The sequence below is a fragment of the Pelobates fuscus genome, chromosome 4 (assembly GCF_036172605.1).
Source record: "Pelobates fuscus isolate aPelFus1 chromosome 4, aPelFus1.pri, whole genome shotgun sequence".
Taxonomy (NCBI): Eukaryota; Metazoa; Chordata; class Amphibia; order Anura; family Pelobatidae; genus Pelobates; species Pelobates fuscus.
This window is the reverse complement of record NC_086320.1, coordinates 63,230,263-63,257,216: the sequence shown is the minus strand read 5'-3', so window position 1 is coordinate 63,257,216 and position 26,954 is coordinate 63,230,263. Positions and strand designations below refer to the sequence as shown.

The 26,954-nt window shown below is 41.6% G+C and overlaps 2 protein-coding genes across 3 annotated transcripts in view; both read right to left on the bottom strand.

Annotated features, from left to right (window-relative positions):
- The window catches only part of RAD54B (RAD54 homolog B), a 91,927-nt gene that overhangs the window by 48,183 nt on the left and 16,790 nt on the right, over positions 1 to 26,954 (bottom strand). Inside the window, exons 1-4 of one of the 2 annotated variants that reach the window (XM_063451244.1) lie at positions 20,777 to 20,861; positions 7,530 to 7,727; positions 3,759 to 4,040; positions 13 to 175 (exon numbers count right to left, since the gene is read on the bottom strand). In XM_063451244.1, the coding sequence (XP_063307314.1) occupies positions 13 to 175; positions 3,759 to 4,040; positions 7,530 to 7,727; positions 20,777 to 20,816 (683 nt within the window). In that variant the 5' untranslated portion in view covers positions 20,817 to 20,861. Of the gene's footprint in view, positions 1 to 12; positions 176 to 3,758; positions 4,041 to 7,529; positions 7,728 to 20,776; positions 20,862 to 26,954 lie in introns of those variants that run through there. The other variant, XM_063451243.1, reaches the window with a different exon arrangement.
- Positions 10,567 to 21,390, bottom strand: FSBP (fibrinogen silencer binding protein). Its single transcript, XM_063451246.1, has 2 exons — positions 20,777 to 21,390; positions 10,567 to 11,232 (listed from the first exon to the last, which is right to left on the bottom strand). Exons 1-2 carry the CDS (start codon positions 21,151 to 21,153, stop codon positions 10,713 to 10,715), a joined length of 897 nt encoding a protein of 298 aa, XP_063307316.1. The 5' UTR covers positions 21,154 to 21,390; the 3' UTR covers positions 10,567 to 10,712.

The window sequence follows — 26,954 nt, the reverse complement described above, 5'->3', positions numbered from 1 at the left end:
TTTCTATCTCACCGCATTCCCATTACACATTCATAAAGGAAGAGAATGCCTTCTTTCTGATGAGGTCTAAGATGAACAGATAAGTATGGGTCCACCACCACATCTACAACAGGTAAGCTGGCCTTGTTGAACATTCGCTGGTGATACTGGGTAGGTTTTGACATCACTAGAGAGTCTGAAAAAATAAAATAAAAAATAGAACACTTAAATTCTGCTAGAAGTTAATCAATTAGCTAGTCAATTAGTCCTCTGGGAACTTACTGCTACATCAACTACACTCCATGCTGAATACCATTGGGTACAATTTCAAGAAAGGGTCAGCGCTAAATAAAATCACAAAATAAAATTGGATTTAGGGCAGCACGCCTTAAGATAGAGAGGGGAGAAAGGTTGCGCCCAAAATATAATAAAATATATATAAAATATACCAAAAAATTAATTCTATATTTAAGGTAAAATGCCCAATATAATAATATGTAAATTACAGATAAAAGGAGTAAAAAATAAAAAAAGTCTTTAAGAGGAACAGTCTTGATAGAGTAAAAAATGTTCTTGAGGAATTTCTTATCATTCCAGAAGTATATGCAAGACACAAGGGAAAAACAAGGGAACTCCAATGGTGTAGTAAATAATGCAAAATGGATACAAAATAGATGGGATATATTCTACTCACATTTACCAGAGCTTTATCCAGCTCTGGTGTGTATAGCATGAAGTGAAATTATCCTCACTTCTGGGATATACGTGGTATGTATTGTCTCCAGATATTTTCAATGGTGATGATTCCAAAACCAGAAACGTAGAAAATGACCAGCCTTTTTCTACCTTTCTATTTTTTATGCATTTTGCATTATTTACTACACCATTGGAGTTCCCTTGTTTTCCCTTGTGTCTTGCATATACTTCTGGAACGATAAGAAATTCCTCAAGAACGTTTTTTTTACTCTATCAAAATTGGCTGTCCCTCTTAAAGAATTTTTTATATTTTATTTTTTACTCCTTTTATCTGTAATTTACCTATTATATTGGACATTTTATCTTAAATATACAATTTATTTTTTGGTATATTTCAATATATTTTCGGCGCAACCTTACTCTCTCCTTTTTTGAATACCATTGGGTACCTCATTTTAGGACACACACTACAGTCAGGATACCTCCATGCAAATCATTTTTTTTAGTTCAAACGGCTTTTACAACAGTGTACAACAGTGTACAACAGTGCAATAGGATAGCAAAATAGGAGACACGCAGGTCTCGCAATATCGGGAGCAGCGATATGATTATAACGAAATTAAAACCTAAACAATATTAACAATTAGAAGGTAGTACAGCATCAGTATTGGTAACTTCTTTATGTTACATGTATTAAATATGCAAACGTCTGCATCTTATGGTCGTACATTAAGGGGTGATGTGTCACCTCTGGGTAAGCCAGGTAGTGACTGTGTAGTACATGGTCAAGATTCGCTTGTCATCATAATGGTTGCATATAGCCTAGGAGCATCTTCTAGGCAGATAGGGGCCATTATAGGGTCTGTGGTATAGCTAACCTAAAGATTAAAATTCGTAGAGGGGAGTCGTCGTACTGAACAGTATGGACCCGACACAGTGAGTGCATACTGAACAGTAAGGACCCGACACAGTGAGTCCATACAATATTGATAAATAGTGGGTTTCCATTGGGTCTTATTGCCTTTGGCCGCGGTCCTGTTTTGTCGTGTTGGCGGTATAATCTGTTGGTTTAGTCTATAGTAGTGGGAGGTAGCGAGTTAGCGGAGCATCCATATAACAACTGAGGCCCAAGCCTGCCATACCCTCCCGTTTGACTGTTGTTGAGACTAGTGTGCACGGTCAGTGAGGTCAGACTCTTGCCTGGAGGCAGGGAAAGAGAGCAAGTGGTGTAGAAAGGAGAACACAAAGACAGGAGGGGATGGGGAAGAGAGCGGAAAGATAAGAGGAGAGGGGAAAGAAAAAAAAAAAAGAAAAAAAAGGGGAAAAGGGGATCTCGAGGAGCACCCTCGTCGTGCCCGTGGTAGATTCGGATCCGTGGTATTCCGTGCAGTTCGGTGTCACCCGCCCTCGGGCGTGGGTGGGGGGGGAGGAGAGGGGCACCCCTCACAGGCCACGCCCCCCCAGACCCTGCACTGTAGGCCAGCCACGGCCGCCACCTCTCAACATGCTTCTCCTCCATACCTATCAATGAGGCGTGTATCGATTCCGCCCTGTTTATCTCCTCCACCCGTTCCATCCATAGTCCAATCGTCGAGGTTACATCTTGCTTCCAGTGCAGTGGAATCAGAGCCTTGGTGGCGTTCAACAGGTGTCGGAAAATGGCTCTTCTATACACCCCGATGGTGTCTGTCGTAGAGTGTAGGAGAGCTGCCTCTCTGTCGAACCTGCCGTCCGTCCCCAGTACCATGCAAATTATTTTACCACTTACCACCAACGATTTGGGTGAGAACGTTCCAGAACTTTTGACTAAGTGCTTCCATATGTGAAACGGTTTCCCAACACAATCACATTGTTTTAAGGGTAGCTTTTCTATAGCATTTTTGTGTTATCTGATTTTTTTTGTATTTCTAACTTTTTGGGCCAGGCTAGCTTGTGCATAATTTTTGCATATTGTATCTCTTTGTTCTGTTCTTGTTTATTTGTTTTCTTTGGCTGCTTTATGAAAATAATATTGCTGTTAAACGCTGGAGGTCACTGTATTCATTGAGGGGAGAATACCTCCATTGCAAGCTTTATTTTCTACAAATTGATGTAATGACTTCACCTGGATGCAATTTGGACTTTAACGTTAAAACTCCAAATATACAGGAAGAACCATGTAGTCACATTTATAGCATGGTACTGTTAGAATTCGACTGGTGAAATTTTGTAGCCCATTTTTATTTTTTTGCGTGTCCTTCATGTGTCGGCTTCTTTTTTTTTTTTTTTTTTTTTGAGTCAGTGTTATCTTTTTCTTTTTTAACTTACTTTTCAGGTTTTCTATGTACCATAGTTCATGATGTGTAAGTTGTTGGGTTTTTTTACCCTGAGAGTATGCATACATCCAAAAAAATAATTTTGTCAAATACTTGGTGAAATTTCTATTTGCTTCTGTATCTTGTGCATGGTTCCCTAATTTTAATTGTACAGAGTAACTCCACTTGGACTTCCTTGTAAATGTTTGATGCCAGTGATACAAAAAGTATGTTCCAAACATAAATGCAATACATAGAAAATCTAGTCTGCCCAATTTTTTGAATACTTTCATTAGTCCCTGGCCTCATCTTATATCTAGGATAGCCTTCTACCTATCCCACACATGCTTAAACTCCTCCACTACCACTTCAGCTGGAAGGCTATTCCCATGCATCTACTACCCTCTCAGTAAAGTAATACTTCCTGAAATTATTTTTACACCTTTGCCCCTCTAATTTGACTGTGTCCTCTTGTTGTGGTAGTTTTTCTTCTTTTAAATATATAGTCTCCTCCTTTACTGTGCTGATTCCCTTGATGTTTAAATGTTTCTATCAAATCCCCCGTCTCGTCTTTCCTCCAAGCTATACATGTTAAGATCCTTTAACCTTTCCTGGTAAGTTTTATCCTGCAATCCATGAACCAGTTAAGTAGCCCTTCTCTGAACTCTCTCCAAAGTATCATTATCCTTCTGAAGATACGTTCTCCAGTACTGCGTACAATACTCCAAGTGAGGTCTCACCAGTGTTCTGTACAACGGCCAAACAAAAGCCAACACTAGAAAGACTTACTTGGTGCATTTGGGTCATGTCGAGGTTTACAATTCTGAATTTCTCGGAATACTTGTTCTTTGCCACGAGCAGTGCTGGCATTCTTCAATGGGTTTATGAAAGGTTTTACTGGCATACATTCTGAAGCTGCTGGAGTAGAAGATGTCACAACAGAATGGAAACACCTGCCACTATTGTAATCTTCTAATGAAATTATACCCATGACTTCAATTTCTTTGCCACCGATCATCAAAGTCTGGCCTTCCTCAAGGTTTTCTAGATCTTTAAGTTTATAGCCAGTACCTGGTGGGGAGGAGGAAAAAAACATGCGGTCACTATAACAAAAAATGGTTACCCTTAAATGAACAGCAAGGAGGGGGGAGCATGTTTAGCATTCTAAATTAAGTAGTAACACAAATATTCAAGATGAAAAGTAAAGTAGAACATATTGATATTGATCACATTTTATCATTTATTATATACATACAGACATGACAGATAACGCCAATGACAGACAAAACAGTAGGTAGAATATTCATTTTAATCCTAAAATACCACAAACTACTGACCAGCTCATAAGGCAGGGCAAGTGGATTAACTAAACAGAGCTAGCAGAGACTTGTTTTGCAGTAGGCAGCTCCCTAAACATTCCTCTCTGATGGGGAAAAAAGACGTCTGTAGCTAGCCCTATGTTTTTAATTCCATAACCACCGGTTTGAAAAAACTTCTATCTGTACATTCTATTGCCACGGTATTTCCTACGTTCACTAATTTAAGCTCTGTGGATACGTTTCTTAGATTGTTCATTCAAGGTCTGGGACCGCACCACTAGGATATGGTCATCGCTACTACACCAGTTGGTATACCAATTTATCCAATGGATTTCCTTGTGTGAGAATTCCAGAAGAAACGATCTTTGTCTAGATCCATGATTCAAAGTGAGCTGCTTAAGGAATCCAGATAATGCATGAAGTTTCCCCTACTGGTAAGGTCTCCAGTCAAGGGGAAAACAACTGATTTTAAAGGTGAGAGACATTTTTTGTCAATTGTATATGTAACGGACCGTTTCAGCATAAAAGGGAATAAAATCAGTTTAGGCGATAATCCCCTTTCCAGATGCACAGGCAGCTACTGCAAACACCATTCTCCCGACTAGAGACACACGAACACTGAATCCGAGAAACCTTTTAAATTCTCCCAAGCATATGAATGCTGTAGACCATTGAATAGGAACCATACAAATAGGCTTATACTCCTAGCAGTCAACTGGAACAGCATGCAATCAATCCTTCCCCCAATAATGAGACGACACTTCACTTTGAGGGTAAAACAGGAACTCTGGACTGGCACATCCAGCCTGGCTTTTATTACCATTGTACACATACAGGCCACACCCAGGGGGAGGCATAAAATAACCAGTCAGATACATGGTACAACCCACACATCCCCTCCCCTCAGATAACCAGTTAACATAATTATACAGCCAGGAAAACTACAGTTTTTATACATGTGCTATAACTTTAAATCCATACATCCAAAAAAACTGCATATTTAGAATCAGCACACTTTAAACATACACCCTTCCAAAAATCAGGCAAATCCCACCAGTGGATCAAAAGTTAGATGGAGGTCCCTTTATGACCGACCGCAAGCACAATTTCCTGCCCAAAACAGTTCCATAGATTTGGGCTGTGCGGTCGGTCAATTTCATGCGGAAAAACGACTAAGTCCCATTTCGAACGGGACTTAGTCTCTGGAGCTGAAAAACGAAATGATGGAGAAGGTAAGGGTCAGCTGTAGTACAATAAAATACCATTCCCTGTGCTTAAAGGGCCAGCAGTCGCACAATAAAATACAATATGCCCCAAATAACCCAGGGGCCATAGTCAGCAGGTAAGAGGCTAGCAAACAGGCTTCTCCAGGGCCCAGTGGCGAGGTTGGTTTCGCCACAGTATATATGGCAGTGTAGGTATTAGATTTGTACACAAATCTTGTCTAAATGTGCTTACGTAATCAAATTTTTGTTAATCGTTAGACAAACAAACTAGATCGTTCATAAAATTAATCTAGCGATTAACATGCATTTGATTCATTCAGCACAGCTGAACAGGATTTGTGCACAAGTCTAGTAGGTGTACTCTTCTCATCCAGAAAAGGGGTACACGTGGAGAAAAAAACTGTAGAGAATTTCAATGGGCATCTGGCTGGGATTTATAGGCATCAAGCCACTCAACCAGCATGGTAAAAGAGGCTGATGCAGTAAACAGGACAGTAATAACAAAACATGTCCACTGTAAGACAGGAGAGTGTGTCTACAATAAACCTTAAACACAATTACCATGCTTGATCAAGTACAGTCTATTATTATGAAATAAAAACAGTTCTGCACAGTTTCATACTCCAATAAACCATAAAACCATACTCTAAATAAAGCAAATGTTGTCAGAGTTAAATATGAAAGAAATCTAGTTTCTCAAAGCTAAGCCCCCAGGGATATCTGTGTAAACAAAAATGGAAGGTCCCTTATCTGCCCAGGCTTATAGGGTGCTCCTCGTGTCGTATGAATTGAACAGGGGATAGATTCCTGCCAGCCTGGACATATTCTTGATATCTTAAAAGGACCACTCTAGGCACCCAGACCACTTCAGCTTAATGAGGTGGTCTGGGTGCCAGGTCCCTCTAGGATTAACACTTTTTTTTATAAACATAGCAGATTCAGAGAAACTGCTATGTTTATACTGAGGGTTAATCCAGCCTCCAAAACCTCTAGTGGCTGTCTCATTGACAGCCGCTAGAGGCGCTTGCGTGCTTCTCACTGTGAAAATCACAGTGAGAAGACGCCAGCGTCCATAGGAAAGCATTGTAAATGCTTTCCTATGCGACCGGCTGAATGAGCGCGCGGCTCCTGCCGCGCATGCTCATTCACCCGATGACGTCGCGAGGAAGGAGGAGGAGAGGAGAAGGAAAGCTCCCCGCCCAGCGCTGGAGAAAGGTAAGTGTTTAACCCCTTCCTCTCTCCAGAGCCCGGCGGGAGGGGGTCCCTGAGGGTGGGGGCACCCTCAGGGCACTATAGTGCCAGGAAAACGAGTATGTTTTCCTGGCACTATAGTGGTCCTTTAAGCACATTGATTAAGGATGTTCAACCATCATAGACCAAGAACTGGGTGTTCTAGAAGGCAGGGCACCAGAGCAATGGGGCAATACTTCTCCAGTTTGGAGGAACCTAATTCTCACCAGTTACCGTTCCCCTTAGAAGAAAAAAAAACAAAAAAAAAAAAACACTTTTATAGAGCACACATTAAAACAATACCCGTTTTAGGACCTTTGTTTCAAAATACCTGCTAACTGCACACACAGTTCTAGGGCATCATTCTTGGTTGTCAAATATAGAGGGCAATTCATAACATGGTGACACCTTGCATGAGTCAAAGTACCAGAGAAGGCTGCAAACATGCCAGGGCAGCCAGAGGGGACTACATTGAACAGAGAGCTTAATCAATCATAACAGAGGTCTTTTCAGGAAGATCATGACAAAAAGGAACTAAAATGTAAAGTAACAGGTAAAAAGTGACCTTCTCCACATCCTATTCTTTAACCATACCAGGATGTCAATTTCGGACCACAACTGCTGTAATTTCTGCAGAGTTTCAATTCGTACATGTAATCGCACAACGCATTACTGTGTAACATTAAAGAAACCTTCGTAAAATCTTAACGTGAATCTGCACCACAAACTAATAGTCTGTCGTTCTGGACTAAACAGTTATTCAACAAACAACTTCATGCCCGTACCTCTTCCAATATCTTTTCCTTCCATGTCTTTTAGTGTTACTGTTCTGCCTTTGGCAATAAGAACAGCATCTCCTTCCCACTTCTTGTGTTTTTTCTTCGATGCTTTGCACCAAACCACACTGAAATACTTTGTGAAGGAGCTAGGTTCTTCTTCAGCCACTATAGGTTCTGAATTTCCATTTGCTGCATGCAAAGATGCTGCAAAAAAATAAAATAAAAACAAAAGTGTCAAAAGTAATCTAAGCAAACATTTTGAAAGGGAATGCAGGAAAGCGGCGCCTTCACAAGTATCCTCAATCTTCTGGAGCTTGAAATTAACTAAAAATTGTCTATATCGGATTGTGACATCCATAATCCAACATACAGATTCTATTTTATTGCCAAACGGATGGTGACCTCTCCACTTACATATTATTTGACTGGTTCTTCAACTTACAAGGGATGAAGAGACAGGGACAGCTAGCACAAATCAATTTAATGTTGCACAAATTCTTAAAGTATGTACATATTTGATTTCCAACAGTGAGAAAATCCATCTTGACAACCTTTCATGGGATCTACACGAGCACTTCTTCCCATTCATTCCCTCTCCTCCCATCTGTAATGAGATTTTAGGGAAGTGTGTATCGAATATTTGATTTATGCAGTTATTGCAAACCGCCATACCACCTTACAATTTAATGTAAAACCAATCCTAAACAACTGGAAGGATCCTTCACAGAGCAACCCTCCGTATTTGACATACACAAGAATATATGAACGTGACATGAGTAGTGACAGCTGTCAAACAAGACTTGAATGACAATTTGATACTTTCTTGATTAGAACCTGGGGCCAAAAAAGTTGAACGTTTTTTACTTTCACAGTCAACACAAGTTTACCGTTAAAAGGAACATTCTATTGCATAATACAGTTAAACATGAACAGAGTTAATTGCTGTCCATGCGCACAACAAAGGCAGGGCTTTTATTACCTTACCTCCAGGAATGATACTCCCCTGGCGCTCTTGCCTGCTCCATGACATCATCCCGCTCTCTCACGGATGGTCAATCTAATGCTTCTCAGAGTAGCATTAGGACTTATGCACATACAGGATGAGAACATGCAAATACTTCGCATTGAATTCCTAAGGACTGCAACGTCATGTGACCTAGTTTTACTCTGTTGTTGCAGAGGAAGTGCACCTAACAGCCATCAGGAAGACAGCCACTAGAGATGTGTTTAACCTTGCAGTGTAAACTAAACTGAAATGTTTTACATTGCATGGCTAAAACTACAGGGCTACTGCATCCAGACCACTTCATTGAGATAATGTGATCTGATGAATTTAGTGGTACTTGAAACTTTTAAAACCACAAAAGTCATGATTCTTTTATTGAGAGTTTGATCCCCCTTCTACAAATAGTCAGCTTTACCGGTTGCTCTACACTGGATGAAAATGGGGCTGGTGTTAGGTTTTTACAATTTAGTGCAGGTTACTAAATGTTGTTGCACTCGATACAGCTGAAAATGGATCACAGTCGTAAGGTAAACTAAGATTGACTAAAAGTACAGGAGTATAATTTTATACCTACACCAACTGCACGTTACCTTTACCCTTAATATCAGAAGGCCCTCACAGTCTTTAAGTGGTTGCCAGATTAAAGGAGTATATTCAAAATTGCATACATTACGATACTGTGTTAAGAGCTGTTATGTCATGTGAATCCCTCATTAAAATGATGTGTACCCACCTCTATTATATTATAATCAATGAAAAGTAAATCATTTTAAAATTCTTTTATTGCCATCATTACAAATTAAGAGTCAATATTATGACTGTCACACCTGAGATTTAAAGGGGCAGTGAAAGCACTAAAGCCATTAAAGCACTTTGCAGTGCTTATGGTGACAGGATTGGACTGTCACATAGCAACAATGAAACCACGTCTGCAAGTTTTGACATCTTGGCTGGGTGTCAGGTGACGCTCTCAGAAGCCAGAAAAAAATGTGTTATTTTAAATTCTGACACCACAACCAATACAGAAGATAATAACTAAAACAAGAATTAAAAAACAAAACAGGCCAATGATTATTTTGCAGGTTTGCGAACTGTGTCAATTTGCCACAGTTTTGGTTTAACAAATAATCATGATATTTTACGGCTACTAAAACACTACCCACCGGTTAGAAACAGGAGATATTCAGATGCATTTAAAGTTTGACATTGGTTACTATAGTAACAGGCTTGTAATTTTGCTAAAAAAAAGAACTGTCAGATCTATAAAAACCAGCACAGTTGAGTCATTTGCATAGTCCTTTATTTTATTTTTTTTACTTGGGGGGAAAAAAAAAAAAAAGGAAAGACGTGATTTTTTTTAAGCAGAATCAGTTAAATTTTTTCTCTTTTCATCCAGGTTAAATAATATACAAATATAAAATTAACTTTTTTTTTCTTTTCAAACAGTATCCCCTGCATTAAAATATGAAAATAGAACATTCAAGACGGCTACATTTGCCAATAGTCATGTTGCATTACTGTAGATGCTTTGGCATGGACCAATTACGTTTAAAAGAACCATTAAAGTTAAAGTGTTTTCTCTCCTTGCCTGGGTCACAACAGATCAATTCAAGGAGCATAATAATAGATTGCAGATGAGAGACAATCCTCTGTTACTGCCCGAGCTGTGGAAGATTTTCTATAATAACATATGAGCTCTAGCCTTGGTCTAAAGTACAAGTCTTATGTTTCTGCATTTTTGGACATCTGGATTTTGTTAAAATCTCTATCAGATTTATAACTGGAATAGAGTGAAGCTTGTCGCCTTAAAAGTAGAGAGGCCTCATTATGAAAATATCCAAGGAAAGTATAAATAAATATATATAAAAAATGCCTGCTTCTACGATAAAAAAAAAAATAGGATACATTTTAAATTTTAGGGACTGTGTACTTTGAATCCCTCTCTTTATTGGTACTGCCGAAAAATCTGCATTATTTGTAGATATACAGTTAAATTAAAACTTTTCTAAAAGAAACATTGCGTCTCCGCAAAAAAAAAACAAAATTAAAAAAAAAATTAAACTTATACATTCCTTTCTGGTCAATTTTCAAGTTATGTTCCTTGTAAATAGAAACCCCACCGCTTTCAAACAGTCCAACTGAATATATATTTTAAATAAACTTTAAAAACACATTTTTTATTTTTACAGATTACTGTACTCCGGTAGATCACGGCGTAACTTAATTGCCTTAAGTTTTTCCACTTTAATCTTGGCCTTTAGCAGTTCCTCTTCCAAGTGCTGTCGTCTTTTCAAACCTTCCCTTTTCTCCTTGATGTAAAGTCCATATTGTCTTTGATTACTCAAGATTATCTCGTGCTCCTTCTTTACCATTTGCAAAGTTTCAGGATTGTATCGACAGGTTGATCTTAAACGTTCATCTGTACGGCTATAGCATTCCTCTATCCTAGGAAGCGGAGGAGACAGAGATAGTCTAACGTCCACAGAAGACACTGAAGGAGATAATGACCTTTCTAGATCATGTTCAAACTCGGCATCCTCTGAATCTTCTTGAAGAGCAATAGGTGGTGGATTTAGGAGTAACAATGGTGGAGGTTTGACATCCTCTTCTTGCTCCAGTTGCACTGTGACAGATGCCAGCTGATCTTGCAATTGTAGGTGTTGAGAGCTAAGGTTAGGGTCTGTCTCTGAGCAAACGGTTTCACTGAAATACAAAATTTAAGAGCACAAATTAATCAGTGAATATCAATAGAACAAAATGCATTTTACTATAAACACTGAGGAATGCTTCCTTGTGTCACATCATCTCAAAACCCCTAATGTGGACTTTGCTCTATGAATGAGATACCATGTAAGGTATTTTGGGGCAGGGATGAAGGCAGTTGTCCTTGCTTACAGTGAATTCACTAACAACACTTGCAAATATTCTATTGTAGTCTTGACTGCTAAAAATGGAAACCATCAGTTGTGAGTTTCATCTGCAGTTTTTACGGATCCTAAAATATAGCCAAAACTGATGGCAGCACTAGCTCCCTCTGCAGGATGCCTGGAGTAGTTAGCATGTGGGATCCACTTGTTCTCCTCTGCACCATCAAGTCTCTTGGCTGGGAGGAGTTGACATGACTTTAAAATCCTCCCATTGCATGAGGAAGTGCCATTTAGGCACAAAACATTTTTCCTTGCTGTACTATGCAAGTCATTTTTAAAAGGCATTTGAGAAAACCGCAATTTTTCCAGTGCCATTTTAGTGTTACGTCATCATCACCAACCATTGCTTTATGCATAATGATGTATAGGAAGGATCTTTCAACTTCTCATCGTTAATCGTGGTGTTTGTTTCCTATAGCCATGCTTGGCTGGATTTACCTGTAATTGTGCAGCAGAGTGTTAGAAATATATGCTTTAATAAATGTAACTATTGCAAGTTGATAATGTAGCAGTGTGCCCTGCTGTCACTAAAAATGACATCAGCAGCGCTAAAAGCACTATTACATTTTCTCATCAGTGCGCACGAATATAATTAAAAACTACTCATGTTCTTGCCATTGTCCATGCCAATGGTGAAATAGCATAATTTGCCATAATTAAAAGACTTTGATCTATTTCCTTATCAATATGCCTGGTGCATTGCTGCTCCTCACGAATAAAAAACTTCCACTTATTGCAGGAGTATTTCTGTATGTGCCCCACAACAATTAAGTGAGATTTTACTTAAAGGACATTATTATCACAAGACCAATCACAGCTTAATGTAGTTGTTTTGGGGGAGTATATTCAGTCCCTGCAAGCTATTTGCTGTAAACACTGTCTTTTCAGAGAAAAGACAGTGTTTACATTACAGCCTAGGGATACCTCCAGTGGCCACTCATCAGATGGCTACTAGAGGTGCTTCCTGGGGCAGTGCTGCACAGTCCGTGTCTTCACCCTCAGCATGGAGACACTGAACTTTCATCATAGAAATGCATTGATTCAATGCATCTATGCAGAGATGCTGATTGGCCAGGGCAGTGTTTGGCTCCGCCCTGGCCCACCTCCTTGGCCGAGATCATCAAAATTGACAATCTCAGCTTATGGAAAAGCATTGTGATTGGCTGAGAACAGCACTTTGATTATGTCTGCCAAGGAGGCAGAGCCAGCTCCAGTAGACTGGAATAAAGGCTAGATAGTGTTTTTAACACTATAGGGTCAAGAATACATGTTTGTGTTCCTGACTCTATAGTGTTCCTTTAAAGTGAGGGTCAAGAAATACAAACATGCACTCCTCATTGGTTTTAAGAGTTCAGAGAAGGATCACAAAAAAGCAAGAGCGTATATTTACCAGTTGACCATGTTGGGTTTTGTCACATTTGACAACCATGATCTTTAAAAACGAATGTGAAGAATCTCACTAAGATCAGCCCAGCTATGGCCTGCCACCAGAATGGCTACCTCATAGTCTTAATCAGGAGCTCACACAATGTGCACAAGAGTGACAACTAGGATCCCTCCCATGCCACACTGGTATTTCCATTTAAAGCTGGTGAAACAGCTATTTGTTCATACTCTTGCAATGCATGCAAAACATTGCACATGCTTCAAACTCTGCTACAATGGGCACAGTTTGCATTGTAATGGCATCAGATTCAAAGGAATCAAATAAAAACAAGTTTGAGTCCATGAGAAAAGTAACGTACATGAATCAAATTACCCATTACCCCAGCAGCTATAATTTTAGTACGCTTGTAAGCAGGCACAAAGGACAAATGCAGCTTTTAAGAGGCCGGATGCAAGCCACTAAGCTACTGCTGGCTGAATCCTGCTTATCATATGATCTGCTTTGTGGGATTGTCTCTCAAAGCTCTGCATTCAAAAACGGATAGGTGGGGGTGCCAGAAAGGAACTAGGAGTGCTAAGAGCCCTGCTGATACATGTTCTACCTACCTCTTTAAGAGTAAAAGAAAAAAACATCAGCTAACCAAAATGTTTATAGCTTTCAAATTCCAGGGTATTCAGGCATAATGTGGCAAAAAACAAATCATGGGCTTCTAATGATGATATGTGCCTGGGCTGTGTGTAAATATGTGTTTGGTGTTATGGAAGAAAATTGTCACAGCTGTCCTTCTTGAAAATATGTAAGCACTAGTACTGAGGAGTGGCGTGGAGTTAAAGGGACACTATAGTCCCCAAAACAACTTTAGCTTACAGGACCACTATAATGCCAGGAAAACAAACTCGGCACTATAGAGTCTTTGGGTCCCCCCCACTCTCAGGGTCACTCTCTCTCCGGGCTGAAGGGGTTCTTACCTTTCTCCAGCGCTCGGCACTGGGGAACTCTCCTCCCTCTACCGACATCAGCGCTGAACGCACATGCGCGGTAAGAGCCACGTGCGCATTCAGTCTATAGGAAAGCATTTTTAAATGCTTTCCTATGGACGTCAGCGTCTTCTCACTGTGATTTTCACAGTGAGAAGCGCGGAAGCGCCTCTAGCGGCTTTCAATGAGACAGTCACTAGAGGCTGGATTAACCCTAGTGTAAACATAGCAGTTTCTCTAAAAACGGACCTCCAGCATCAGATGTTCCCCACAGGAAAGCATTGAATAATGCTTTCCTATGGGGAGGTCTAATGCGCGCACGCAGCCATTGCTGCGCATGCGCATTAAGTCTCCCCTGCCGGCTGACGTCAGTTGACCCAGAGGACATCGGCGCTGGATTCAGGTAAGTTGCTGAAGGGATTTTAAGCCCTTCAGCCCTGTGGGAGGGGGACCCCAAGGTAAGAGGGGGACCTAATAACCATATAGTGCCAGGAAAACGGCTTTGTTTTACTGGCACCATAGGATCCCTTTAAGCTAAATTAAGCTAAAGTTCTTTTGGTGACTATAGTGTCCCTTATTGGGTCCTATACTAACCTCCACTGCAGTAAAGCATCAACAGCATGTACTGGAGAAAAGGAAATATGAGACGGTCCCCAATGCAAAGTTTACAGGTCCACTTTAAAGGGACATTATAGTCACCAGAACAACTACATATTAATGTAGTTGTCCTGGTGAGTATAATCATTGCTTTCAGGCATTTTAATGCCACTGGATGTACTTCCTGGGACAGTGCTGCACAGCGTCTCCACGCTCTGCATGGGGACACAAAATTTTCCTCAGAGATGCATTGATTCAATAGATCTCTAGGAGGAGGTGCAGATTGGCGAAAAAAAAAAAAAAAAAACAAGTTTGGCCCTGCCCCATCCCGCCTCCTTGCAGATTTCAGTCAATCCAATGCTCTCCTTATGGAAAGCATTGGATTGGTTAAAAAACACCAATTCAGATGTCACCAAGGAGGCGGATCGGGGGTAGGCCAGCATTGGCGGACTAGCGCGGTGCTGGAAATAAGGCGAGTTCACCTTTTCGAAGGGGTCAAGCCACCTAAACTGTGGATTAAACACTACATACAGGGTCGGTGGTCGGAGCCAGCGGCCACATGAGACGGCCGCACTTCTAGTTAGCTCCGTGCTGCCGACTCCATAAACTGCTCGCAATGGGCTGCTGAACAAAATCTATACCGCGAAACTGAGCGCACGACCACCAGCTGAATAGGAGGTGATGCTCCAAGAAACATTGAGCAGATCCCGGGACTGGTCACCGAGATATCAGAGCTTTATTCAGTTAGCAACCTGCCCCTTCCAAGAGGGTGCCGACTGAGGCCTACTCCACTGCCTCATCTGAAGATGAGAGTTTCCAGGAGGAGGACCCAGCTACCATGCAGGTACAGCGGCCCATGAAGTAAGAGTATAATGCTCCCTCCGCCAAGGCTGATATTAAAGCCCTGCTACAGGATATTAAAGCAATGTCCCAGGCTTACATGAATGTGGTGAGAGGAAGTTACTATGCTAACAGGTGGCATTCTCGCCATTGAGGAAGATTTGGGGGGGCACAATCCGCCACAGACGCTGCGCTTAATACTCTGCAGAAGACGTGTGGAGAACTAGGTGTGCGGATGGCAAACCTGTAAGAGAGGGGCAAGGCCCGCAATGTGAGTCGGGGGAGTACCTAAGACGATTTCTCCTGCAGAATTACCCCACTATGTCCGGCGGCTATTGTCCACGTTGCTGTCCCCCAGACTGGCCAAGCAGGCCATTACTGACCGCTGTTTTCGTTTGCATAAAGCCACACAAGCACTCTCGGAGAGGGACTGATAAAACCGCATTGATGGAGGCTACCAGAGCGTCTCCCTCACTGAGCTTTGAGGGCTCACAGCTGTCCTTTTATAGCGATCTCTCCAGGTCCACTATAATGTGGAGGCAGTCGCTACGTTCCACAACCAAGATCCCATACAAATGGGGCCCACATCGCCTACTAGCAGAAAAGGATGCTCACCCTCAAGAGGCACCAGCCTTTCTTCAAGCGCTCGGGATACCGTCGGAGTCGCTCCCCCCGGCAGGGACGCAAGCCTTGGGCAGCTGGCACAATTTCACCATTTGTTCTGAGACAAGCTTTAGCTGGGCCGGTGGACCCTCCAGCTTGAACCAGTCTGAATGGACTTTTGTTTTGCTACATAATACATGTGGTTCTTTCTTTCTCTCTCCATTCTCTACCTACTCTGGTTCCGTTGCCTATTCTATATAGTATTTGCTCTGTCGTTCTATCCCCCATTACAACCCCGCCTGTGCCGGTCTCTTTCATGATCTCAGTCTATTTTGGAGCTTCCCATGGCACACTTAGAGCACCGCATGGGTTCTCATACCTTTACAGTGCATTAAAAAAAAAAAAACTTTACCTGTATGGAACCAATGCTAAGGTTTCTTTTATTGTTTCAAAAACAAAACAAAACTCAGGTGGCACTTATTTTGATATGCTGGCACAAGTCTGCCCAATGTGTGTTTTATACCTTCACAGGCAATGTACTGCATATGTCTTGCCTATTTAGCAACCTGAGCAAAAATAAAGAATTTTTTAAATAAATAAATAAAATAAAAACACTATCGCCAGAAACACCTGTTTGCGTACCTGACCCTTTAGTGTTCCTATAAGTCTAAAATGAACGTGCAAAGTCTCTTCAATAAGACCTCATACAGTGTCGGAACATTGTACAGTCTCGGTGAAAGTCAGGAAAGCTCTGTTGCCTGGGATGGGAACAATGAGTAAAAAAAAAAAATGGCAAAGCTTTACATTAACCCAGAGAGAAAAGACGCATCAATTAAAAAAGATCCCGTTAAAAAATATTTGTCATATAACGTTGTAGTTCAGAAATAATTATTAGAGAGTTGTTTAAGGTCACCACTAAATTCAGGGCGTTTTTAGACCTAGTGGCTACTTAGAATTACACGATTTTTACATATTGCGTGAAAACTGGAGTTAAGATAGCCAGCCTCAAAGAAAATGAAAGCAATGTATCAGGAATACATGGACATGACAAAGTTCAACCAAGTAACAGAATGCAATACATTAATTTAGGGGATAATTGCACCCAAAATGCTTGTGCGCATTCAGCCGATGACGGCGAAAAGGAGGATGAGAGTTCCCCACGCCGAGGGAGCCCAGCGGGGGAAAACAGGTATGGTTCAACCCCTTCCACCCCCTAGAGCCCGGCAGGAGGGTGGTCGTAAGGGTGGGGGGGACCTAGAGACCCTATAGTGCCAGAAAAACAAGTATGTTTTCCTGGCATTATAGTGGTTCTTTAACCCTGCCTGCTCTAAACATAACAGTTTCAGAGAAACTGCTATGTTTACATTTGGGGTTAAGCCAGCCTCTAGTGGCTGTCTTCCGCACAGCCACTAGAGGCGCATATGCGACGCTGAAGGCATATTATGCCTCCATCAACCAGAGCGTCCATAGGAAAACATTGAAAAATGCTTTCCTATGGACACTCTGAATGCGCGCGTGGCACTGCCGCACATGCGCATTACGCTCCGCTGACGTCAGCGGCGGAGGAGAGGTAAGGGAGCCCGGCGGTGGAAGAAGGTGAGTAACTGAACGCAGAAAGAAGAAGAGGCATGGGCGAACCCGGAGGTGGGTGTTACAGAATTAAAACACCCACCTGTTAAAAATTGCAGAGGGTCAGGCAAGTGGTGACAGTTTCACTGAAGGCCCTAACTACTTTATCTTTAGTTCCCTGAAGCCAACCTTCAATTTACTGAAACTATTTTAATGCTAAAGTCTCCAAAAGCTCACTTCCTATATGCTGCGTATGCTAATAAAGAAGCACTAGCCTAAGGGGAAATGGGAGTCAGTGATTGGTTGGAAGTATCAACTGATCGTTTGCAGCCTATCAGTTGCCATTGCCAGTATGAATTGTTATGACAAGAAGGAAGTGTGCATTCTCTGTATTAGCCTTACCTCCAGTGGGTGGTCAGGCTGCAAGCGGCCAGGGAATCCTGTGTTAAAATGTTTGAAAATTGTTTAACACTAAATAGACCTTAAGTACTATAACCAATTGAGCTAAAAAAAAAAAAAAAAGGCCAAGAATGATGATAATAAAAAGAGAAAATATAGCCCTTAGAGTGTCCCTTTAAGGACCATATAGCATTGACAAAGTAGAAATATAAGGCTACTAAATATCCACCTTATAATAATCTATGTAAAATAAACAATCATAAGAACCCTGCCATGATGCGATTTTAATAGAGTCAGCTTTGAATGCAACAGATGTCTGAGTAAGCCTTTAGCAAATCCACTCTTTAAATATTGATGGTGCTAGATTGTCAGACTTCACTGGATGGCTATTCCAGGTACATACTACCCTTTCTGTAATGGTTGCTGCTCATTTAACCAACCATATGCAAACTGCTGCCATGACCTCTGTGCCAATAGCCTCTTGTCTGCCATGATGGGTTTAAAGTACAAACACTCAGTTACTAATCCTGAAAAACAAACAGAGCACTTAGTCCTCCACCCAGATTTGTTTTACTGGATGAGACAACGAAAACATAAATACAAATAAGTTTTTTTTAAAAAGGCAGAAAATAAGAAGTAATGTGAGAACATACCAGGCAATGATATAAATTTATTATAACTACTATTAACTTTTAGGTTCTCCAATTGAATTACAAAGGAACAATTTTGTATACTGTTGCCAAATTAACATGTTACATGTGAGATACACGTCCATGCTGTGAGATTAGCCCCCCAATTAACTGTGGCCCTTCCTTTGGGATCCCTGCTGTGACTCATTGTTCTCAATACTGCAGCGTACCATGGCTATATACTGCTGGGAGTGCTTTTCATTCACAGCACCACAGCATAAAGCATACTAACACATGGTGAACTTGTCATTTACATAAAATTATATAAAATAACACACGTATGCACTTGTTAAATTATTTGATAGTGCAACAAATCGGTGCACTGAGCAGAATAAAAATTTTAAAAAATCTAAATAGTTTGACATAAATAAAAAAAAGACAAAAAAAAAAAAAAAGACAGGAAAGTAAAAGATTCCAGACTCTCACACTGGAAAAAGCTTCCGTCCCTCAACATAGCCCTGAACACAAACTGCTCCTCCAGCTAAAGATTTGGCTGGCCTGCCCAGTTTATATCCTAGAACTGGAATTTCAGGTTTAGACTGGTATTAGGGAGACTACAGTGTGTGTATGAGAGATAGTACACACTGTTGGGGGCAGGGTAGGAGATTGCATTAGGGTGAAAAGCATTTTAAAATTTGATTCTATCACTTTACTGGAGGCGTTTGTGTGTTTTCGGTCAGAGTCATAGAACATTTTTAAAAACGAAAGCTGTGTCTTGTCTCCACACCTATCTGTTTACAAGGCACATAGTTCACTCATACAAGACAAGGAAGGAAGGTTTCATGTGACACTGTGGGGGTTTATTTACGGAATTGGGAATTGTGGAGATTTCTGCCAAATGGACAATCTTGCACATGTTTGTTTAGACCCAAATAGACAAATTGACAAAATTCTCCAATTCGGACTACTATGGCGTAAAATATGCCATTCCCTTGTAAAATATTCCCCCTTTCACCAAATATTGGGGAAAAAGATACTAAATGCTTTTGTAATAATGTAAAAATGTTTATATAAAACACAGTGAGGTTAAGCATGTGTAAAATGACTTCAGAAGTAAATAAATTCTGATGTCAAATGATTAAACTTGCTAACACAAGATTTTATTTTGACATGCTGTTTTCGGGAGACACACATTGTTATATGCAAGTAGCTTTCCAATCTTCGGTGTTTTCCAAGCAAAATTTGACAGTTAAATAAATGGGAGTTTAAATGGGAAATACTAGTTGCCCCCGATTTACCAGAAATTACCCAGGAAGAAAGAGCATGAACAATACAGTTATAAATACCTCACTAGGGGCAAATTTTTAGAAGGATTTGTCAGTCCAAGTTAGACAGGAATCCAGTGAAACGTGTCTATAATTACACCGCATGTTAAACTATTTAACAAACCTTCAAAATATTATTTTGCAGTAGGCTTATAAGCTATGATGGTAAAATGCAGGGTGTTAACTATAGGCCAGAAATAGAGAAACACGAGTGTGAGCAAAAATGATAGATGTATGGCAGTGATGGCTAGCTTTGACAATCGAGATGTGTCTGCTGTGTTTCCTGTCACACTCAAGGCTAGCTGAGCATCATGGGAAACGTAGTACAGAAACATTGAGGTGGCCAACTTTAGCCTGCACTGGTCAGGGGTTTACAGTCTGTACCTAAATATTCAAAATGCGAAGAGACATGCAATCACAATGCATAAAATAAACAAAGGACTCAAAACAACACGTTAGAACACTAAAAACAAACAAACAAAAACAGGCACAGCTTATTCTAGAGAGGGTTGTTTTGTTTAAACTAAAATGAGGCTATAACGGTGTTGTACAAGTATCCTCCGTAAACATAACTCCTTCTGCATAAATTAAAAAACAACCAGGAAGCTCATGTTAACGCTGGGGTAGGTGATCGTCACTAAGGTTATAAGAATGTCATTGCAGCTGACAATTCCTTGCTGCAACAACACACTGAAAGAGTTAATTGGAGATTTCTTAGTCCTTAATCCGAGGTTTCTGCAGGCTGGATTTTAATGTCATAAAGACAAAATCTCCCTAGAATGCTCTAACAGGTGCAACCATGGTTACATTGTCAGCTCTTATTTTCCCCCGATCTTACATCTTTATGTACCCTTACTAATGTCAGTTTCACACATAATGCAATAAGCAGAATAAATATAACATTGCGAGGACATTAGGGACCTGTAATAAGGAGGACATGTACACATGACAAACATTTTCAGCATAAAGTCATCTGGGAGAGGAGTTTTCTTACCTAGATATGCCGCCGTTAAGGTCCCTTGCGTAGCACACATTTCCAAACTGGGGAATTATCTCCACAAGTTTTTTTGTGGCCTCTGATACAGTGTTTTGGTAGCCCGCCTGTGAGGTCTTGCACTGAAAGAGCTCCTGCTTGCCATACTCCTTTAGCCTCTTGTACAAGGTGCGCAGGCCTTGCGAAGTCCGCGGAGGCCTGCCTGCTCCTATTGCGTTGTACTTTTCCGCTATGATCTCCCAGCAGTTGTTTTTCTCAATGATAACAGAATGTTTGTTGGTGTGCTCCTCCAAAACCCCAATGTATGGCTTCACCAGCTCAAGCAAATCAAGCTTTTCAAACACTGTGAAATTAGATGACCGTGCCTTCCCAACCATTTTCTGTTGTCCTTTTATTAGCAATCAGCTCCTGAAACCAACATTCAGCCTGGAGCTCTGTGCAGCTCTTTTCCCCCACAGACAGAAGGAAAAAAAAAAAAATCAGGCTTAACTAGGTTAGTCTCGCTTAGGCCCACGCCTACAAGGGAGGGTTTATTAAAATTCCTTCAGCTTAATCTGACACAGGTTCAGGAAAATCGGTTTAAGACAAGCCTGACCTACATAATACTTAATGAAGAATGCAGACAGATACCAGCTGGATAAAGAACTCCAAAACACACACATTGTAATACTCTGAAAAGACACCGCATAACATGAGATAAGATGAAAAGCAAGCTTTATTCAAAACACACCTTTCCTCATTCCTTTTCACAATCACGAACTGATAATATGGCATTACAGAAAGCACAAACAGATATCCGTCAGTAACTATTAAATCAGACTAAGAGATATATATAGATACATATAATGTTACTAAAAGAAAGGGGAAATAAAATTAAAAAACCCACAGCAGCACAGAAGGGCAGAGTGTGACTGTGTAGGAGAACCCCCTGCTGGAGCCCTAATCAGCCTCTGTTCAGGCTTGCAGTATTTGCATAATGCTAGTCCTGCTGTCAATCAGGAGCTGTGCTTCCCCCAGCTAGTTAGGTTACACCCAAGGCTCAAACTCCACAGCAAGGCTCAACCTCCCCCGTATTTTACATTCTGCTGAGCCCTGAAGGATTATGGCGCCTGGAAATGCAAACAATGCAGTGTGTAAAACGACACTTTGAAAATGAAATAGGAGGATGCCTGGGCACAAACAGAGGAGCGTTATAGGCATTTGGAATGGTTATACCAGTCAAAATGGCCTGGGGCAGTGACGGTAAAATAGAGTGCACAACAACAGCTGCTAACCTTTGGCACTGTAGCTGTTGTGGACTCTGTTTCCCAGAATGCTCTGAGAGATAAGCTAAGCAAACTAGCCGAGCATCATGGGAAACAGAACTGCTGCTGCAATGCCAAAGGTTATCCGTCACAGGCCTAGAGAGAGAGACATACACACAGAAAGGTTAACTCCTAGTGTGCTGGAAGGCCCTGACACACCCTGGACTGAAATTAGTGGCCATTTCCTTTCTGAATCAGATCGTTAATCCCTAAATACAATGTAATGATCTGTAAAGAAACATATGGTAAATGTATTACATGTGAAAAACAGAAGTCACTGAAAACAACTGAAATGATCATTAAAAAAATTTTTTTTAAAAAAAATTAGGTAAATGCCATAGATGGCAAACAGATCATAAAATACACAGTAATTTATTCACAACACAACTGTCATAATCAGCAATGTTCTCAGTCAGTCAGTGGGTCAAAAACAATCTTAGGGATTTATTTACTAAACAGTGAGAACAATTTGCAAAATAAAGCCAAGAAAAAAAAATAAAAAGTCTATTGAAAGGGAGAGGTATGATAGAAAAGGTAAGAAAAAAAAAAAAAATAAGGAAGGATGTACACAACGGTCAGCAGAACAGCAGGGTTTTCTAACGAACTTCAGACTGTGCATTCAGTTTCAAAAGCTGATAGAGTTAAAGGGACACTCCAGGCACCTAGACCACTTCTGCCCATTAGAGTGGTCTGGGTGCCAACTCCCACTACCCTTAACCCTGCAAGTGCAATTATTGCAGTTTTTATAAACTGCAATAATTAACTTGCAAGGTTAAGTCCTCCTCTAGTGGCTGTCTATCAGGCTGACCTACAGCGTCGCCAAAATCCCCATAGGAAAGCACTGAATAATGCTTTCCTATGGGGAGGTCTAATGCGCAGCCATTGCCGCGCATGCACATTAGGAGAGTAGGCAGAGCCTGACCCAGCGCCGAGGGCAATCGGCGCTGGACTCTGGTAAGTAATTGAAGGGGTTTTAATCCCTTCAGCCACTTGGGATGGGAGGTGGGAGGGAGAGGGGCACTGCAGGGTCCTGCAGTGCCAGGAAAACAAGTATGTTTTCCTGGCACTGGAGAGTCCCTTTAACAACAAAATCCTTAAAATGACACAATCATCAGGTTTAAGGAACACTATAGTTCAGGCGTAGGCAACCTATGGCACACGTGTGCCATGCACGGCACTTGAGGTGTCTTTGCACGGCCTATCAGAAGTCCCAGTGAAACTTCAGATACAGTGAGGGAAAAAAGTATATTAGATTACCTGCTGATTTTGAACGTTTGTCCACTGACAAAGAATGATCAGTTTATAATTTTAATGGTAGGTGTATTTTAACAGTGAGAGACAGAGTAACAAAACAAAAAATCCAGAAAAACACATGTCAAAAAAGTTATAAATTGATTTGCATGTCAATGAGTGAAATAAGTATTTGATCCCCTATCAATCAGCAAGATTTATGGCTCCCAGGTCTCTTTTATACAGGTAACAAGCTGAGATTAGGAGCACATTCTTCAGATCCACAGAAGCAATCAATCAGATTCCAAACTATCCACCATGGGCAAGACCAAAGAGCTGTCCAAGGATGTCAGGGACAAGATTGTAGACCTACACAAGGCTGGAATGGGCTACAAGACCATCGCCAAGCAGATTGGTGAGAAGATGACAACAGTTGATGCAATTATTCGCAAATGGAAGAAATAAAATAACGGTCAGTCTCACTCGGTCTGGTGCTCCATGCAAGATCTCACCTAGTGGAGTTTCAGTGATCATGAGAACGGTGAGGAATCAGCCCAGAACTACACTGGAGGTTCTAGTTAATGATCTCAAGGCACTCAATTCGCTGTGTTTTGAGGAGGAGGAATGCTGCCTATGACACCAAGAACACCAATCCCACCATCAAAGATGGAAACATTATGCTTTGGGGTTTTTTTTTTCTGCTAAGGGGACAGGACAACTGCACAGTATCAAAGGGATGGTGGACATGTTCCGTTAAATCTTGGGTGAAGACCTCCTTCCCTCAGCCAGGGCATGACCCAAAAGACAAAGGCAAGGCAACAAAGGAGTGTCTCAAGAAGAAGCAGATTAAGATCCTCGAGTGGCCTGACAAGTCTCCAGACCTTAATCCCATAGAAAATCTGTGGAGGGAGCTGAAGGTTCGAGTTGCCAAATGTCAGCCTTGAAATCTTAATGACTTGGAGAGGATCTGCAAAGAGGAGTGGGATAAAATCCCTCCTGAGATGTGTGCAAACCTGGTGGCCAACTACAAGAAACGTCTGACCTCTGATGTCTGATCACATGCTTGCGCTGTGATCGCCAACAAGGGTTTTGCCACCAAGTACTAAGTCGAAAGGGTCAAATACTTATTTCACTCATTGACATGCAAATCAATTTATAACTTTTACGTGTTTTTCTGAATTTAATTTTTTTTGTTATTGTCTCACTGTTAAAATACACCTACCATTAAAATTATAGACTGGGTGGGGGCGGAGCCAGCCACTGAACGAAGCAGTCGCACATGTCAGGAGCTCCCGAGGGAGAATTGATCTTTTACAGCCTAATTGCTCTTAAACAGCTTCTGACCCCCTTGCAAACTATATTGCCACTATGGGGAAGAAAACCAAAATCCGCAGGATTGAAGCGACCCCCACCTCTCAAGATATCGGGGCCCTGCTCCGTGTAACAACCTCGCAGCGGCCTGCTAAGATGGCGCCAGCGCGGGAAGACTCAGACCTCGCCTCGGAAGGCAGTGATCACGACGACTCCAGCTACTACGCTGATCGGGGGGAGCTCAGTAACAGCTCACCCCTCCGAGACTATGATCCGAAACCTACGAGGGCAAGTAAAGCTGCTCAACCAGACCATGCTCCCGCCAGTAAAGCGGATATCCAAAACATGATGGCGGAGTTGAAGGCCTACTTCTCAGCCGATATAGCACTGGTGCGAGAAGATATGGGGGTCATAACAGCGCGCCTGCGGGCGCTAGAGGAGGCTGACGTTGCCATGACAGGCAAACAGGGGGTTCTGCAAGCTGAAATGGAAAGTCTGAAGCAAGCCAACCATACTATGGAAGGACGGCTTGCTGTGCTGGAGGATGCTAGGCGGCAACATAATATGCGGATCCGTGGCATCCCCGAGAACATCGGGGAGGAAGAAGTACCTCATTACCTCCGCAGACTGTGGAGCTCTATGCTCCCATCGGCTAAAGCCAAGACCATACACCTGGACAATCTGTACAGAGTCCCGAAATCACCTAAAGCTCCGGCCGGAGTCCCAAGGGATTTACTGCTGCGTTTTCAATCGCTCCAATGCAAGCAGCTTGTCTCAGCCACGACAAGAACGGCACCCACATACCGTTTTGAGGGCTCGGACCTAGCCTTCTTCGCAGACCTTTCTAGGTCCACAATGACCTGGAGGCATTCACTACAACCAGTGACTAAGCTGTTACGAGAGCAGGATGTCAAGTACCGCTGGGGACCGGGTCGCAAACTGACCATATTGCACGCGGAGAAGAGAATGCAGTTAACACAGCTCTCGGAAGCTGGACGCATCTTCAGAGAACTGGACTTACCAGCACCAGACCTCACCCAGAGGTCAGTGGCAATAGCCTCAAGGGCGTCCTCCGTTCCAGCATGGGACATTAATAACATCCAGCCCTTCTACCCCAAGCCGATTCGGGTGGCTCGGACGCAGATGTCTTCAGACACCTGAACATTGCAAGGCGCAAAAACGACTGGCCGCTGAAATCCTTGGACTTGATCCGGTTGTTTAGTTTGTAACAGTAATTTAGAAATTAGTCGCTAAACGTTATGTCAGGGTTGATTTCTGTTTTATTAATTATATTTTCACTTTATACTCTCCCTGCTGAAGCAAGCTAGCTGACATGGTCTTACCCCTATTGGAAGCCGTGACACTCATTTGCACGGCTGCCTATTAAGCTATAGCATTATTGTTAAAGGTTTCTTGTTTCCCTTAAATGTGTTTCTTGATGGCTTTCCTGCAGCTGAGCACTGATGGCAATAGTTACATAATAGGCTGTTCATCACTGTACTCCTCAGCACTCTCTCGAGAATCCAATACCCCCCAGAAAGCAACGATTGTAGATCACTTTGTAGATTGTATTACAGCTGATAAATACTACTAAATGCAAGTAGCCTTCACCAAGCTTAGCCAGACGGGATCTTCTATGAAACTGCATAAGCACAAATGTTCCGAACAAGTCTGTCATTATCTATGCATGCATTTTACAAAAATGTAGCTCAATATGTTTTATACCTCTGTACAATTATACTTATGCTACAATAAAAAATATAAATATAAAAAAAAAAAAAAAAAAAAATTATAGACTGATCATTTCCTTGTCATTGGGCAAACGTTCAAAATCAGCAGGGGATCAAATACATTTTCCCCTCATTGTATCTGCTCATTCGAAAATGTGGTGAAGGACAATCCTCAACTTACACATTGCAGCATATAGAGGAAGTGATCTCAGATCACTTCATTCCAGCACTTGTGAATAGGAATCCACACTGGAGTAGAGCTGTCTGCAGCTGCTGTTGCAGCTCCTGTCTTTGACCTGTACCTGGCCAGCCCGGTCGCCACTGGAAACCAGGGAAGCCACACACACACACTGCTAGATATACACAGAAATGTAGAATAACCCTCCCCTCATACAAATAATACAGACAGCCCACATGCAAACACACGCACAAAACGTAACACCACTAGCAATCCACATACATGCACACAACCAAACACACAATGTGACAAATACATCCACACACATACACAATTCCACAAGAAGCCCCTATACACAGCCCACATTCATAGGTATCATACACGTTACCTCAAACAACATGATAGCTCATATACACACAAATACA

Excerpts from the sequence above, each read along its gene's own strand:
- FSBP (XM_063451246.1), bottom strand. The coding sequence starts at position 21,153 with ATGGTTGGGAAGGCACGGTCATCTAATTTCACAGTGTTTGAAAAGCTT. Across the intron at positions 11,233-20,776 it reads CTTAACGGCGGCATATCTAG|TGAAACCGTTTGCTCAGAGA; the intron begins GTAAGAAAACTC and ends TTTGTATTTCAG.